Source organism: Macrotis lagotis, chromosome 4 (genome assembly GCF_037893015.1).
Source record: "Macrotis lagotis isolate mMagLag1 chromosome 4, bilby.v1.9.chrom.fasta, whole genome shotgun sequence".
NCBI classification, from domain to species: domain Eukaryota; kingdom Metazoa; phylum Chordata; class Mammalia; order Peramelemorphia; family Peramelidae; genus Macrotis; species Macrotis lagotis.
The window spans coordinates 79,108,748-79,124,791 of NC_133661.1; the positions used below are offsets into that span (position 1 = coordinate 79,108,748).

Genomic DNA, 16,044 nt, shown 5'->3' on the forward strand with positions numbered 1-16,044 from the left:
CCAAGATCTTTTGCCTTCTAGAATATTGTATTCCAATCCCTATGGGCCCTTAATGTAGATGCTGCCAGATCCTGTGTAATCCTGACTATGGAATCTCGGTAGTTGAATTGTTTGTTTCTGGCAGCTTTTAGAATGTTCTCTTTGATTTGGGAGTTTTGGAATTTGGCTATAATATTCCTGGAAGTTTTTCTTTTGGGATCCCTTTCAGGGGGTGACTGGTGAATTCTCTTGATTTCTATTTTACCCTCAGCTTTTAGGATCTCAGGGCAATTTTGCTGTATTATTTCTTGAAAAATGAAGTCTAGGGTCTTCTCCTGGTCATGGCTTTCAGATAGCCCAATAATTTTTAAATTATTTCCTCTGGATCTGTTTTCAAGATCAATTGTTTTTCCAATGAGATATTCCACATTTTCTTTTAATTTTTGGCCTTTTTGGAAGAGTCTTATTTCTTCCTGATTTCTTGCAAAGTCATCAGCTTCCTTTAGTTCCATTCTGCATTTGAAGGAGTTATTTTCTTCAGAGAGCTTTTTTGTCTCCTTTTTCAGCTGACCAATTCTGCTTTTTAAGGCATTCTTCTCCTTATTTGCCTTTTGTTTTGCTATTTCCATTTGGCCTAAACTGGTTTTTAACATATTATTTTCTTCAGTATTTTTTGGTATATCTTTCATCAAGCTTTTGATTTGGTTTTCATGATTTTTCTGCATCACTCTCATTTCTCCTCCCAATTTTTCCTCCACTTCCCTTAATTGCTTTTCAAAGTCTTTTTTGAGCTCATCCATATTCTGAGCCCATATTCTATTTCTCTTGGAGGTTTTGGATATGGAAGCTTTGATTTTGTCATCATGTGAGTATGTGTTTTGATCTTCCATGGGACTAAAGTAATTCTTTATGGTCAGCTTCTTCTTTTTCTGTTGTTTACTCGTTTCCTCAGCCCAAGACTAATTTACAGCACTTCCAAGGCTTTGGGGTTGGTTTTTTGGGAACACCCCAGTTGTTCCTTTATTCCTCCAAGGTATTATGCTCTCTTGCCTGTGCTTTGATATGTAGATGACCACAGCACTGCCCTCTGCCCTGGGGCTATAAGGAGAGATCCAGTTTGGGTATTTAGTATGGAAGCCCAAACTGCAATATCTGAGTGTAGGCAAACAGCAGGGTCCTACCCCAGGGAGAGCAGAGAAATCTCTACAGACTTCCCTTACTGTCTCTGGAGGTGCAGGCTGCTTTCTCCAGATTCTCACTTATGCTCCTCACTCCACACTTAGCCAGGTGCTGCAGAGTTCTCTCCCCACCCCTTCAAGCTGTTGCTGGTGATCTCTGGGCTGGACTATGCTGCGGCTTTTTTTCCAACCTCCAGTCCTAGTGAAACATACCTTTCCCGTGGAACCTCTAAGTTATCTTGGACTGGGAAAATGTATCACTCAGTCTTTCTGTGGATTCTGCCCCTCTAAATTGGGGGGGGGGGGGGTTGGGGGGTCGGAGTTCTCGGGAAATGCTGCCTTTATGCCGCCATCTTGGCTCCATCCCCCCCCATGTCTTTATAGGCTTTTCAGAAGTCCCATTTCTCATGATTTCTTACAGAACAATAATACTCCATCACATTCATAAATTCATTTCCTATTTGATGGGCATCCCTTCAATTTCCAGTTCTTTACCACTTCAAAAAGAACTGCTACAAATATTTTTGTAAATGTGGGGTTTTTTTTGTTTTGGGTTTTGTTTTTTTTAGGTTTTTTGCAAGGCAAATGGGGTTAAGTGCCTTGCCCAAGGCCACACAGCTAGGTAATTATTAAGTGTCTGAGACCGGATTTGAACTCAGGTACTCCTGACTCCAGGGCCGGTGCTTTATCCACTGCACCACCTAGCTGCCCCTAAATGTGGGTCTTTTACCCTTTTTTATGAACTCTTTATAATACAGATTTAGTAGTGGTATTGCTGGATCAAAGAGTTTGCACAGCTTTATGTCCTTTGAGCAAAGACCCAAATTGCTCTCCAGAATGGTTGGATCAGTTCACAACTGCACCAACAATACATTAGTTCCCAGTTTTCCCACATCCCCTCCAACAATGATTATTTTTCCTTTTTGTCATTTTGACCAGTGTAATAATTGTGACATGGTACCTCAGCATTGTTTTAATTTGCATTTCTGTAATCAAAAATGATTTAGAATATTTTTCATAGACTATAGATAGTTTTATCCTTTGTCATTTATCAATTGAGCACTGACTTGAATTCTTATAAATTTGATTCAGTTCTCTCTATATATATGTTAGAAATGAGTCCTTTACCAGAAACACTAGCTATAAAAATTGTTTCACAGCTGCATTTCTTTTAATCTTGGTTGCACTGGTTTTATTTATGCAAATTTTTTTCAATTTAATGTATTCAAAATTATCCATTTTTCATTTTATAATGTTTTCTATCTCTTCTTTGGTCATAAACTAGTCCACTTTCCATAGATCTGACAGTTAAACTATTCCTGAGAGCAACAACCCTGTCTTATTTCTCTACTTTACTTCTACCCATTACTATTCCTTAAGTTAACCCCTTCCCAAGAATCCCTCTATTACATACCCTTCTATACCTGCCATTCCTTTTATTCTACACACCTTTCTATACTACCATTCCCATTTATCTCCACACCTTCTATACCCCCCATTCCTGTTAATCTCTACCCCTTTCTATACACTCCTTGTCCTCTTCCCTCACCATCTAACTCAATCCCCTTGCTAGCCCCTTAGTCTCTAATTTCTTTCTGAATGTAGAAGACTTTTATACCCTTCTAAAGATAGTTGTATTGTTCCCTTTTTTTTTTAAGATTTTTCAAGGCAAATGGAGTTAAGTGGCTTGCCCAAGGCCACACAGCTAGGTAATTATTAAGTGTCTGAGATGGCTTTGAACGCAGATACTCCTGACTCCAGGGCTGGTGCTCCGTCCATTGCACCACCTAGCCATCCCTATTGTTCCCTCTTTAACCCATTCCCAATGAGATTAGGATTCTAGAACTACCAGCCCTCCTTCCTCCTCAAATTCTTCTCTATCAATTGTTCCTCTTGTACCTCTTTTGTCTGAGACAATAATTACTCTTTTTATCTTTTCCTACACCATTTTAGAATCTCATCACATATAATTAATTTTTAAAAGATTCTCACATTATTAACTAGTTAAAGAATCAGGGAATTTGAAATTTGGAAAGGACAACACCATCTGACATGCCCAACAAATGGTAATCCAGCCTCTACTCACTCCCTAAAATTAATCTCTTTTTTTTGTCAAGACATAAACAATAATCATTTTATGGTGTTATTTGTGAAATCTAATAGTTCTCAATGCTCTTCTAAAAGAAAGTCATAATTTAAAAAGTCATACTATGAAAAAATTAGAAGAGAATAACAACAAATACCTTTCATAGTTATCTATGCAACTAAGGCAAATTCTTAATTAAGCCAGGGACAGAGATGATCACAAAAGATAAAATAATTTCAAACACACAAATTTAAAAAAACTTTTACTTAAGTTAAAAACCCATTCAACTCCAATAAGAGGGAAAACTGTCAATAAGAGTCTGATATCCAAGCTATATAAAGAGTTAATATATTTTGACAAAGGTCAAAAAATATTAGGGAGACATCAAAAGATTGAAAATTACTGCTAATAATTTGAAATATTGCTCCAAAGCACTAAAATAAGAGAATGCACATCAAAAGATAACTTAGTGTTCACTTAATGTTTGGCAGACTGACATAACTGACAAAAGAGAAAAGTACTCAAGACTTGGAGCAATACCTGGGCATGAATACACTGCTAGTGGAACTGTGAAGGAATATGATTGTGGAAAGCAATTCGTAATCATGCTTTTTAAAAAAATTATGGTGGATAGAGCACCGGCCCTGGAGTCAGGAGTACCTGAGTTCAAATCTGGCCTCAGACATTTAATAATTACCTAGCTGTGTGGCCTTGGGCAAGCCACTTAAGCCAATTGCCTTGCAAAAACCTAAAACAAACAAACAAAAAGTTATGGAAAGTGCCATGTTTTTGACACAGAGATCTCAAGATGGTTAAAAACAGAAAGTTCCTATAGTCACCAAAATATTCATAGCAGCATTTTTGTATTTGCAAAGGAATATAAATTAAGTGAATTCCCATTGAGTAAGTAATGAATAAACATAACTTAACTACATAAATGCAATGGAATATTCATGAATAGTGAATATGAATAAATGAGAAGCATGAGAAGGTTTTTATGAACAGATACATAGTAAAGTACATAGATACATAAGTAATGTATGAATAGATACATAGATACATGAGTAAAACCAGGAAAACAACATACGTCATTATTAAAACAATGTAAATTAGAAAGACAATAAAAATGAACCTTTGATTTAATACTATGTATTATACTGACCAAGTCTGATGCCAAGGAAAAGATAAGAAAATATATCCAAATCCCTTCTTTGCAGAGGTTGGAAAATATGAGTATGGAACATTTAATATGACTGTCAGACTTAGTTGATGTGTTGCTTAGTTTTGCCAAACTACCTTTTTCTTTCTCTTTTTTTGTATTTTTTTGTTCATAAAAATTTGTTTGCTCGGGAAAAGGAAGTGAAGGATGCATTCAGACATGAAGGTGACATAACAATAATAAATATTAACAAAAATTTATAAATGATATATATGTGCATGGGGCTTCTTATATAGTAAAATACAGTTATCAATATTTTAATATTCAGGGACCCCCTGAAATCTATCCTCAAATGCAGATCAAGAACTTCTGTTCTAAATTAAAGTGTGATCAGTTTTATAAATATAACTTAAAAATATGTGACTAACCCCTTTATTGAGATGTGAATATTTTATATCAACATTTATAATGGATTGTGGTAATAGTTGTCTGATTAGTTATATACTAATATTGTTGTTCACAGGTTAAAAAACAAAGCACCACCCAGTGTGCCCCAAAGAGATTATGTTTCAGGTAAGAGTTTCCAATAAAATTTTAATTGATTATCTCTTACATAGTATTGGCTTATGTTTATCTTGGGGTTGGAGACACACTACCTATGCCATTGGTATCTGACTTAATTGCTTGACATAGTAAACATAACCATTATCTAATAATGATGAAGATGATGTTTGTCCTTTGTTCTTGAAGAAGACCCTGACATCAGGGAGGTGATATCACAACAAGCAAGTGAATTGTATTTGAGTGAGGAGGTACTGTACTAGGTCACCAACTTTACTTTCTCCTCTGGAGTCAACTGAGTCCAGTGACTAGATATGAATCTGGATGACTGGAGATGACCCTGGATGCGAGGCAATCAGGGCTAAATAACTTGTCCATGGTCACATAGCTAGGTAATTAAGTCCCTGAGCTCAGATTTGAACTCAGACACTCTTGACCCTAGGGCCAGTGCTCTATTCACCGCACCACCTAGTTGCCAATCTAATAATGGAGAAAAATAAAAAATGATAAAGTATTAATAACCTGTAGTTATTTGTTATGATGCTTCCAAAATTCAGCTCAAGGAACTAAGAAGAAAGGAAAGCAGTAAGGAAAAATAGAAGGAAGGAAGGAAGGAAAGAAAGAAAGAAAGATATTTTTGTTAAGCACCCAGGATAAGCCTGGCACTTCACTAAGCCTTTACAAATACTATTTCATTTGATCTTCATAAAAGCATTTCATGTAAGTGCTATTAGTCCTCATTTTACAGATGAAAAAACTGAGATAGCTAGAAGTTAAGTGAAGTGTCCAAGGTCATACAGCTGTCTTCAGATCAGATTTAAACTCAGGTCTCCCTGACTTCAAAGCACAGTACTCTATCCCTTGGGCTATCAGATGCAATGGAAATAAATCTGGCTTTTAATTCAAAAACTCAATCATAGTTTCTCAACTTACTACCTCTGGGACTTAGAGCAAGCCTTTTAACCTTCATGGTTAAAATTAGTGAATTGGTGGAACTGGATTAGATAGGACCTCTAAAGTCTCTAAAAATATGAAGTATGTTCTATTGCAACTGGCAGCTCTACAATGGGGGAGCTCATGACTATGATGATAAAATGAAAGAAGGAAAATGTAGATTCCAACAAAATTCCTATCCTGAAAAAATACATTGGAATAGTTCTGGAATTTCTTTGTAAATTAGTCTTAAATCTAGAAAATCATAACTTCTTAAAGGGGGCTGGTTCTATAAATCCTTTCATTAAAAGTATCATGAGTATTAAAATTATTTGATGTTGATTCTATAGGGTGACAATCAATCAGCTCAAATCTCTTCCACAATCAAATTTTCTTTTATTAGTGGAGATAGTCAATAAACACTTTATTAAGCACCTTTTCTAAGCACTGGAAATAGCTGTAACATGTTTAGAAGATCCATATGTGAGTCAAAAACCAGGATCAGAAGTGTTGTCCAATATTCCAACCAATGTCCAGTGGTTGGATTTCTTGACTCCCCTCCCCACCTTTAGTTGATAAGTATTAGAAATGGGATCAGGGGTTCCAGTGCTCTGTATTGTATTGGCTTCATCCATTCATTTCACAAGCAAGCATTTATTTGACACCATATGGGTCAAATGTGCTAGATACCAAGTAATAGTCAAATATATGATTTAATCAGCATAGGGAATTCATTATATCCTCTGCCAATACAAATCACATCTAGTCTGTGACTTAGGAGATAGACCTCTAGGTAGCTGACTAAATCATAAAGGTTAAGTCACTTGTCCAGAATCACAGAGCACAGAATTTAAACCCAAATGTTCCTGGATCCAAACCCTAGCTATTTCTTGATATTTCTAATTAGTCAATCAAAACGCATTTAAATACTTACTGTGTGTTAGGCAAAGAGAGAGTAGAGAATCTTCCTTAAATATTCTGTAGTATTGTTAAAATCAAGTAGCTTTTGGCCAGAAAGTGGGTAGAGTTCCTTCCTCATGATTCTCCAAATATCCATTAGCTTCTGATGTCCTGCAATTCTTCATTTAAATCCCCTAAAATTTTTATTAACAGGTCTTCAGTATCAAAGCTTTTGCTAACAAAAAGTATGTCTGCAGGCATAATAGAAGAAACAAACAAGTGTGTGGGCTCAAGTTAGGAGGATGATCCCTTTTTCTGGGGTATTCCCCACCCCAGCAAAAAAAAAAAGGAATTAGTGAATACTATCAGATAGTGTGTAATTGAAGTCCTGCTCTTATTGTCCAGATATTGTAGGACTTCAGAAAAGGGGCAAACCAGGGTGATTCCAGAACAGTTGAGAAAAGCTCCATGGAGGAGGTGGATTTTAAGCCAGGTCTAGAAGAATGAGTTTTGAGAACTAGAGAAAGAAAGCAGTTATTCTAAGCTCACTTTGTCCTGGGCACTGTGCTAAGTACTAGGATTACAAATACAAGCAAGCAAGATAGTCCCTGTCCGCAAGAAGTTATACTCTAATTGGCAAAGATTCCACATAAATGATACCTTGAAAAGTAGCTGGAGGAGTCAACTTGGTGTAGAGGTAAAAATAAGCGGTCTGACTGAGTTTGGTCGAACAGGGGTGTGGTTCCAGGTTCCAGTGAAGGGAAGGGAAGGCTGATCCAGAAGGGTTGGAGAATTTGGGAGAAGTTTGATCAAGTGGGTGGCTCTTGAACCATGGAGTTGGCTGGGATGGAATGAGAGTAACAAGTTTGCTGTAAATAATAATTAACTGATGTATTATTATGGATTAATATTCATTCGGGGCAAATAGCGCAAGGAAAGCCATGGGTCAGATATGATCCCCTTCACCACTTGGCCCTTACCTGTCTTTCCAGCCTCAATATATCTTCCTTACCTTCCCACATGCTCAAACCTACTTCTCACTTGTATACACCTTGCACACACCACCCACCCAGTAAAAGGACAGATCAAATAGGGGCCACCATAAGTTCTCCAGTTATTCCAGTCAGAAAAGATCCTAGCAAATGGTGATGAGGAAGAGAGTCATCATGCACCCTGTAACCCAAATGGTATAAACCTTTCATCCTCCAGAGAGTTAAAACTGCAACATTAGGAGGAAGGAATAACCATTGGAATCCTTGACTTGTGTTTTAGGGGGGGACAAAAACCAAAGAAATAAATGAAATAAGCAAAAAATAGGTTTGTACCCCAAATGGATCCAATTGATTGAAAATCACATCTCTCTGATATCCAACTTTTCAGGAAATATGGAAGTTAGAGGAGTAAAATCTGTTTCTCTGTTTCCCCAGAAAGCTTTCTAGTCACCACCACAAGCCCCCAAAGGCCACTCCTATTGTTATCAAAACTGAAGAAATCTCTCCCTTTGGCTTCATTTGAATCACAGGAATGTGTCTCTGTATCTTCTAATCTGCCAGAGTTGATTATGAGTCACATCAAGCCCAAGTACAAAACCCACCAAGCTGTTCTTTTTCCTCTCCTTCTATAGCATTGCACATGGGATGAGCTTAATAAATATATATTGATTTAAATTAATTCACTAACTAATTATACTGAAAATCAGAGTTCCAATTAGACTTTCAAAGTTCATTTAACTCAATTTCCTTATTCTATCAATCAGGAACTGATATTCAAGCTAAGTGTCTGGTCCATTGTCGCCAGATACACAAATGGTAAGATCTGGCACTTGAAATCAGGCCATCAATAGAACCAGAGCTTGGGGAGCCCAGCAAAAGCAAGTACTTTTGAGCCTTGGAGACCATTGCCCATTGGGGACTCAAGTTCTAGAAACCAACCCAAATAGTGGGCCCTGGATCTTAGATACCACAACAGTCATTTGTTTCCTGTGAGCCTTAAAACTGGGTCTTCTTTTCTGACACTCAAGAGCATAACCACTTCCCCAGGCTCTTTAAAACCACTTCTGTTTTTCCTGAACCTCAGAAATTTGCTGAGGCAAGCAGCCTTTGGACAGAGTTCAGTCTTAGAGATGGAAGGGTCATCTACTCCAAATAGTACCTAAATAGCTACCACCAACTCCTTACAAGTTCATCTAGCCTCTGCCTAAGAAAACTTCTAGGGATGGAGAATTTCTTACTTTCTAAGGCAATGAATTCTGCTTCTGCACAGCTACAATTGTTTGATTTTCTTTTCTTTATATCAAACCAAAATCTGTTTCTGGATCTTCCTATTCATTATCTCTATTTCTGCCCTCCAAGGCCAAGAAAATCAAGTATAGCCACATTTTCCATGTGAAAACCATTCATTGAAATATGTAAAGGACCATATTCTTAGGTAACTGGGAAGATACGTCAGAAGCCATCCAACACTCCTCCCATTCCATAAATGAGAGAAGTGAATTCCAAGGAAGGAAGGAGGAATAAAGTGGGGAGGGGGAAGCAAAGGAAAAGGGAGTAAGAAAAAGAAAGAAGCAATTAAAAAAGTAAAATGATTTGTCCAAGAAAATATAAAACCACATGAAGGCACAGACTCAAAAATATATATTCTCTGATTTCAAGTCCAATGCTCTGTCCTCTGCACCAAGAGTTTTGAATGTGTGTGTTTGTGACAGCTTTGTGTGGAACTCTTTGGCTGTCTAGTGAAGAATGAAGCATATTAGGGCTTTTTCAGAATGTTATTAAATGCATAAAATAAAATGGATAGAATTCTAAGGAAGTCGATTATATATTAAACTACAGTGATCAAAAATATATATATATATTTTTAAAGTTTCAAGTTACAGGTTAAGAACTCTTTCCTACACCAAAGTTAATTGAAGTCATTTTTCATCCCCCTCACCTCAATTATTCTCTTCTCTAGGCTCCCAGTTTTTTCAACTATTACATATATAGATTAGTTTCTAGTCCTACCACCATCTTAGTCTCCTTGCTTTGAAAATTGTCCAGTTTGTTAATGTCCTTCCTTAAATTATGGTGACTAAAATTAGCTACAACATTTCAGATGTCACTAGGCCATGGAAGAATACAATGATTCTATCACCTTCCATATTCTGGTTATTAATACCTTTTCTAATGCACACTACAGCCAAATTAGCTAGTTTGGGCCATCTTATCCTAGGCAGTGAGTTGAGAAGGAATAGGAAAGAAAGGAAAATGGAAGAAAGTACGAGTGAGGTAGGAATCTTATTCCTAAAGATAGTTAAAATCATACCTACTTTAGTCTTGTTCTGGACCATTCTAATGTGCCAGGACCTCTACTACCACAACCAACACAATTTTGGGGAAATTTAGCAATGTGATTTCCTCCACCTTAACTTAGTTCCTGGGAAACAAAGAAGGACAGACCTGAATCATCGTTGTATATCTCATCATGTAAACTTTCTAAATGAAGGGAATGTTTTATTTTTGTTTTTATAACTCTGCTGTCTAGTGCTGTACTTTGCACCGCATATTTTTTCTTCATCAAAAAAAATTAATCTTTAATAATATATGTATGTGCATATCTATCTATCTATCTCAACACTGGACCCTTCACTCAATGCATATGTTAGAGCATCATATAAGAGCATGTCAAAATGTAAAAAGAAACAGATTTGGAGTCAGAACCTAGGTTTAAAGCATAGTTCTACCATTCCCTCACTGTGTGACTTTGAACAAGTCACTTACCCACCCAGTGCCTCAGTTTTCCCATTGGTAAAATGAGAGAGTTGGACTTGATGACTTTTAAGGTCTTTTCAGTTCCAAATCTATAAACCTATGGTCTTTGGTCCATTTCTTTCCTTCATCTCTTCTATCTAGACTGTCACCAAATCTCATTAATTCATCAAAGCACCTCTTAGATTTTTCTTCTCCTCTTATTTATCATTTCCACAAATCAGGTCTTTGCCCCCATCACCTTATTTCTGTATAATTCAGTAATTTTCTATTTCTCCTGCCTCCTTCTGGGTACATTTGTCATTGTGTCCTCAGTGCCAAACACAGCTCCTTGCACAAATCAATTAATAATCAGGATTGAACTGAATTAAGGAAAAGATTTTATTTACTAGGAAAGATTGACTTTATTCTATTATTTTCCTCAGTTCTACATTTAGTGGTGGAGGAAAAAGTCATTTGGGCATTTGTTTTTACCTGAAATAGAATGGCTGTTGTATTGAGCTCATGTGATCTTTTTCCTCTAACGTCTATTTTAGAAAGTCCTGTTGATGAAGAGGAACAATGGTCAGATGACTTTGTAAGTATGTCCTACTGAAGTCAATGAAAGGTATTCTTATTAATTTGGCTCCTGGAGATGATAATCATAGCTGTTTCCTTCCAAATTATACATTTTGGGTTATTGAATGGGAAGCGACATCTCAAGTTCAGTTTATTTTCTCCTATATCATGATAGAGAAATCTAGTCATATAAATTATTAGTTTCTCCTATACCATTATAATCTTCAGGTAATGATTTCTTACCATTACTTTTTTTTTAGATTTGCATGGCATATAAAGATATCTACATGTCTACTCCATATGCTTGTGGTGGGTTATTGTGTATTTGACTAAAGTCAGACACATTACCTTGAGAGAATACCTACTCAAAGAAAAAATTACTCATTAAATTCCTTTTTTTTTGTTTTTTTGCAAAGCAATGGGTTAAGTGACTTGCCCGAGGTCACACAGCTAGGTGATTATTAAGTGTCTGAGGTCAGATTTGAACTCAGGTCCTCCTGACTCCAGGGCTGGTGCTCTATCCACTGCACCATCTAGCTGCCCCCTACATTACTTTTTTAAAATGGCATTCATAGAATTATAAAATCATTGAATCTCAGATTTGGAAGAGACCTTAGTAATGGTCATCTGGTCCAAACCATTAAAAATGTAGATAATATCCCCTAAATTACATCCTAGAGAAGTGGGCACCCAGCCTTTGGAGACCTCTATTGAGGGGGCGACTCCCTCCTTCCTCAAGTGGAATATTCTGTTTTGGAATAGCTCAATTGGTTTGGAGTTTTTTCATTTTCAAAGAAATCAAGTACAAATTTGTGCCTTTGCGACTTCCTCCCCAATGTTTCAAGTTCTTCCAAAATACAGCCAAATAGAATAAGTGTAAGCCCTCTTTAGCAATGACTACCTTTTGAACACTTGATGAAGACTATCATGATTCCAGTCCCTTGAACCAAACCTACTTCAGCTTAGATTCAAGGTCCTTCATCATTCTAGTTACCCCCTTCAGTGCACTTTTCAGGTCATCCTCATACTTCCTAAAATGAGATGTCTAGAATTGACTCCAGTACTTCAGATATTGGTCTGAGCATGACAGAATCAATAGGATTATTGCTTCCCAGGTAGTGTGGCTGCCATTTTACAATGATGACTTGAAATTGGATCCATTTAAACCCCCATTGGATGTTGCTTGATCTCAGAATCACAGCCTTTTAGACTGGTAACTTGGGCAACCAGGCAGGAGAAGGTTCAACAGTATGAAAAAGGCAAGGATCAAAGGTTAAGAAGGGGGATGGTCAATGCCCATTTGGCAAATAAAACTGCTGAAGTGCTGGCACTGGGATAAGTACTCAAGCTGTGAATACAAATAAATCAGGTAGTTTCTTGATCTCAAGGAACTTACATTCTAATGGGTGAGGGAGAAATAGCACATTTTCTTTAGGGAGGGTATATTTCTCTAAGATGTATATCATACTTCCATAAAACTATGCCACTTAAAGTCTTGAAACCCTGGGTAAGTCACTTCAGTTTCCTCATCAACAAACTGATTACCTGGATAATCACTGAGGTCTCAGCTATAATATCTCTGATACTATAGATAATCTTAAACTAAAGAATAAATTGATTAGAAAGAAAAATATATTTAAAAAGCTGTTAACTAAACTGTATTTTCTAGCTCTAAGTTAAAGACAAAGTCAATAACTATGAATATTAGGAGAATAGCATGAACCAGTGGAAAGAGTGCTGATTTGGCATCAGAAGACTTTATTCTGCAATTTACTACCTATATGACCTAAAGCAAATAACTTAACCTCCCCCATGTATAATGAGGTGGGGGAGGGGTTGAATTTATCTCTGAGGTCCCTTCCAATTTAAATTAGATGAGCAATATCATCTAGAATCCTAATCCTTACCACTAAAAATGATTATAAAAAAACAATAGAGAAGATTAGAATCAGAAAAAGGCCTTAGAAATCCATTTCTAAGAGATTTAAGTCCTATTCTGGTCAAGGAATTATGTTTGATATTGGGAATAGATAACAAAATGAAAACCAGTCCCTGACCACAAGGACCTTACACTCTATTGGAGAATAAAAACTAATCATTTTAGTGTATTCATGATAATTTTGAAAAAAGAGAGAGCTGGAGAGATCCAAAAAAACTTCCCATGGGAAGCAGTACATAAACCAAGTCTTGAAGGAAGTTGGGGTTTTAAAAGCAAAGACAAAGAAAGAGTAATGGGGAAGTGATGGGGAAGGGCAAAATCATAGAGGAAATGTCTTATATTATATTATATCCTGGAGGCAATAGATTTTGGGGAAGAGAAATGACACAATCAAATTTATGCTCTAGGAAAATTATTTCAATAGATATATTGTGACTGGTTTGGAGAGGGAAGCCAGTAAAGAAGTTGAGGGTTCAATTATGATACTATTGTCTCAAGTCTTCAAGGTGAAGGAATTAATGATAGTAAGCCTGGAAATGAAGAAAGGAAGGGAAGGGAAGGGAAGGGAAGGGAAGGGAAGGGAAGGGAAGGGAAGGGAAGGGAAAAGTAAAAAGGAAGATGACAATTACCATCAGGTTCTTAAATATTGTAATTAAGAAGGCTTAGGTTTGTTCAGTTTGGCTCTAGGGGTCATAAATAGAAGCAATACAGAGAACTGGCAGAGAAGTTAGGTGTGATGTTAGGGAAAAAAACTTCCTAACAGGTAAGGCTGGCTACAAGTGGAATAAGATGTCTTAGGAGTTCGCTGACTTTTCTAAGCCATGGAAGTGTTCCTCTTCAAACAAAGACTAGAAAGTCAATTTGAGTAGGGTGTTAAGACTGGTACAGAGGAAATTCTGTGCTTCTCTGAGAGTCTGAATTGACTTTTTTTGCCTTAGGTAGATTCAGCTTAAGATCCATCTAATATTAATCAAGTGTTCATTAATATACACATATATTCTTTTATGTAGGTGTACACAGAGATACATATTTATATGCCAAATCTAACCCACTAACAATGTGTGTGCCCTAAGGTTATATCCTGGGCCTTCTCTATATGGACTTTCATCCAAACAAAAAAATACCGAGTCTATGGACTCATATATATATATATATATATATATATATATATATATATATATATGTATGTATGTATGTATATATTTATGGCTGAATTTGTTTTTCTTTTACCTTAAAAGATAGGTAGACTCAGATGATTTAGAAGAGAAGTTTTTGTTTTGTTATGGGTTTGGTTTTGCCAAACTTCAAGAGAAATGCTGCAATTATACAATGATTGCAATGGCAGCGCCAGATCAAATGATCTCACAGGTCTTATACAGCCTGTGAGGTGGATGCTCTCCAGCCCTGTTAAAAGGGATCAAGAAAACAGTGGGAGGGGAGAAAGGGAACCCATGGTATTTAAACTCCAGAAATGTAAAAACTATTTACCTAAAGTCACACAAGAAATTAATGGCAGAATTAGGACTAGAGCTTAGGTCTCCCACCTTCCAAAAGAGTGTTTTTTTTAGTTATACAAAACTTCTCCAAGAAAAGAAAAGTTGAACTAGAAACCAAAGAAATTCTTTTAAAATAATGAGCAAAATCCAGAAAATTCTATCTCCCTGAAAAGTTTGTGAAGATCCCTCATAAGAGACAGGAATTTATAGTAAGAGAAATTAAAAAGACAAAAGTTTTTAATTTCTTCTTCTTTGGTGTCTCTAAAATGAAGCAGCATAGCACTTAAGAGAGAAAAGAGACTTGCTTATAGCCATAAGATCATATAGAAATCACCTCTGGACTTCAGGTTTCCAGTTTTTAAAATGGAGATACTTTTACTCCTTCCTGATGGTTGTTAGGGAAGTGTCTTATAAATATTAAATTATTAAATAAATGTGAAGTAATATTATATTTTATTGTAGCTAATATTATGATATATGTTAAATATTATAATTATGATATATATTAAATTATGACATATATTAAATATTATAATATTAGCTCACATTTACTTAATACTTTAATATTTGTAAGACACTTCCCTAACAATCACTGGAAAAAAGTGAAAGTATCTCCAAAATGTTCAGATGTGACCAGTTATAGAGCAAATCCCAATTGTAAGAGAATAATCAAAAATCTAACTAAAATAAGAAACTAAATGGTTAAATAACCATTATAAAAACTGTGACCATTTAAATATGATCATTTAATGTGACCATTTAAATTCATTAAGAATTCTTGGCAAAGATGCTGGAGTACAATAGTTTTGCAGTTTTGCAGAACCAGAATTTGAGAAGAGGTCTCAGCAGTTACCTAGTCAGATCCATGCCTGAAGGAATTCCCATTATCACATACATCCCTGAGAAGGTGATGAGAGGTCATCCAATATCTGTTTGAAGACCTCCAAGGAAGGGAACTGATACCCCAACACCTCTCTAGGCAACCTTTTTCACTATGGCACAGTTCTCATCATTAAGCAGTTTTTTCTTGACATTGAAGTTAATAGATTCGTTGCCTTATTCTAAAAGATCGTCACTAAATGTTTGCTCTGAAAAATACTTTTATTTTGTGAATATGTGATTTTTAGAAATTTTGTTATGGACATTGCATTCTTTTACTTCTGAGACTGCATCTTCTACTTTCCAAACATCCATCAATGGAGAATAAGACAGTTAACAGGAATTCATTTTAGGGCTATCTTTTGTGTTTCTAGGACAGTGATTATGAAAATCCGGATGAACCCTCTGATTCAGAGACCTATGTGGTACCTGGGGAAGAAACTACAGATGACAGCTATGAACCTCCTCCTACAGAAAAAGAAAAAAGGAAGCTCCCCCCTACACTTCCATTTTCCAAGGGAGAATATGCAGGTAAGACTAATAATCATCTCTCTAGTATCCTTGCTTGTGGATATAAATATATGAGAAAAGCATGGACCTTTATGAGAGACCTTTAGGGAAACTAAAGAG

At 36.2% G+C, this 16,044-nt stretch overlaps 1 protein-coding gene across 3 annotated transcripts in view; it reads left to right on the plus strand.

Moving 5' to 3' along the window:
- The window catches only part of BLNK (B cell linker), a 175,327-nt gene that overhangs the window by 110,673 nt on the left and 48,610 nt on the right, over positions 1–16,044 (plus strand). For all 3 annotated transcript variants that reach the window (XM_074233256.1, XM_074233255.1, XM_074233254.1), the window contains exons 3-5: positions 4,926–4,975; positions 11,079–11,119; positions 15,789–15,945. In XM_074233256.1, the coding sequence (XP_074089357.1) occupies positions 4,926–4,975; positions 11,079–11,119; positions 15,789–15,945 (248 nt within the window). The remainder of the gene's footprint in view (positions 1–4,925; positions 4,976–11,078; positions 11,120–15,788; positions 15,946–16,044) is intronic.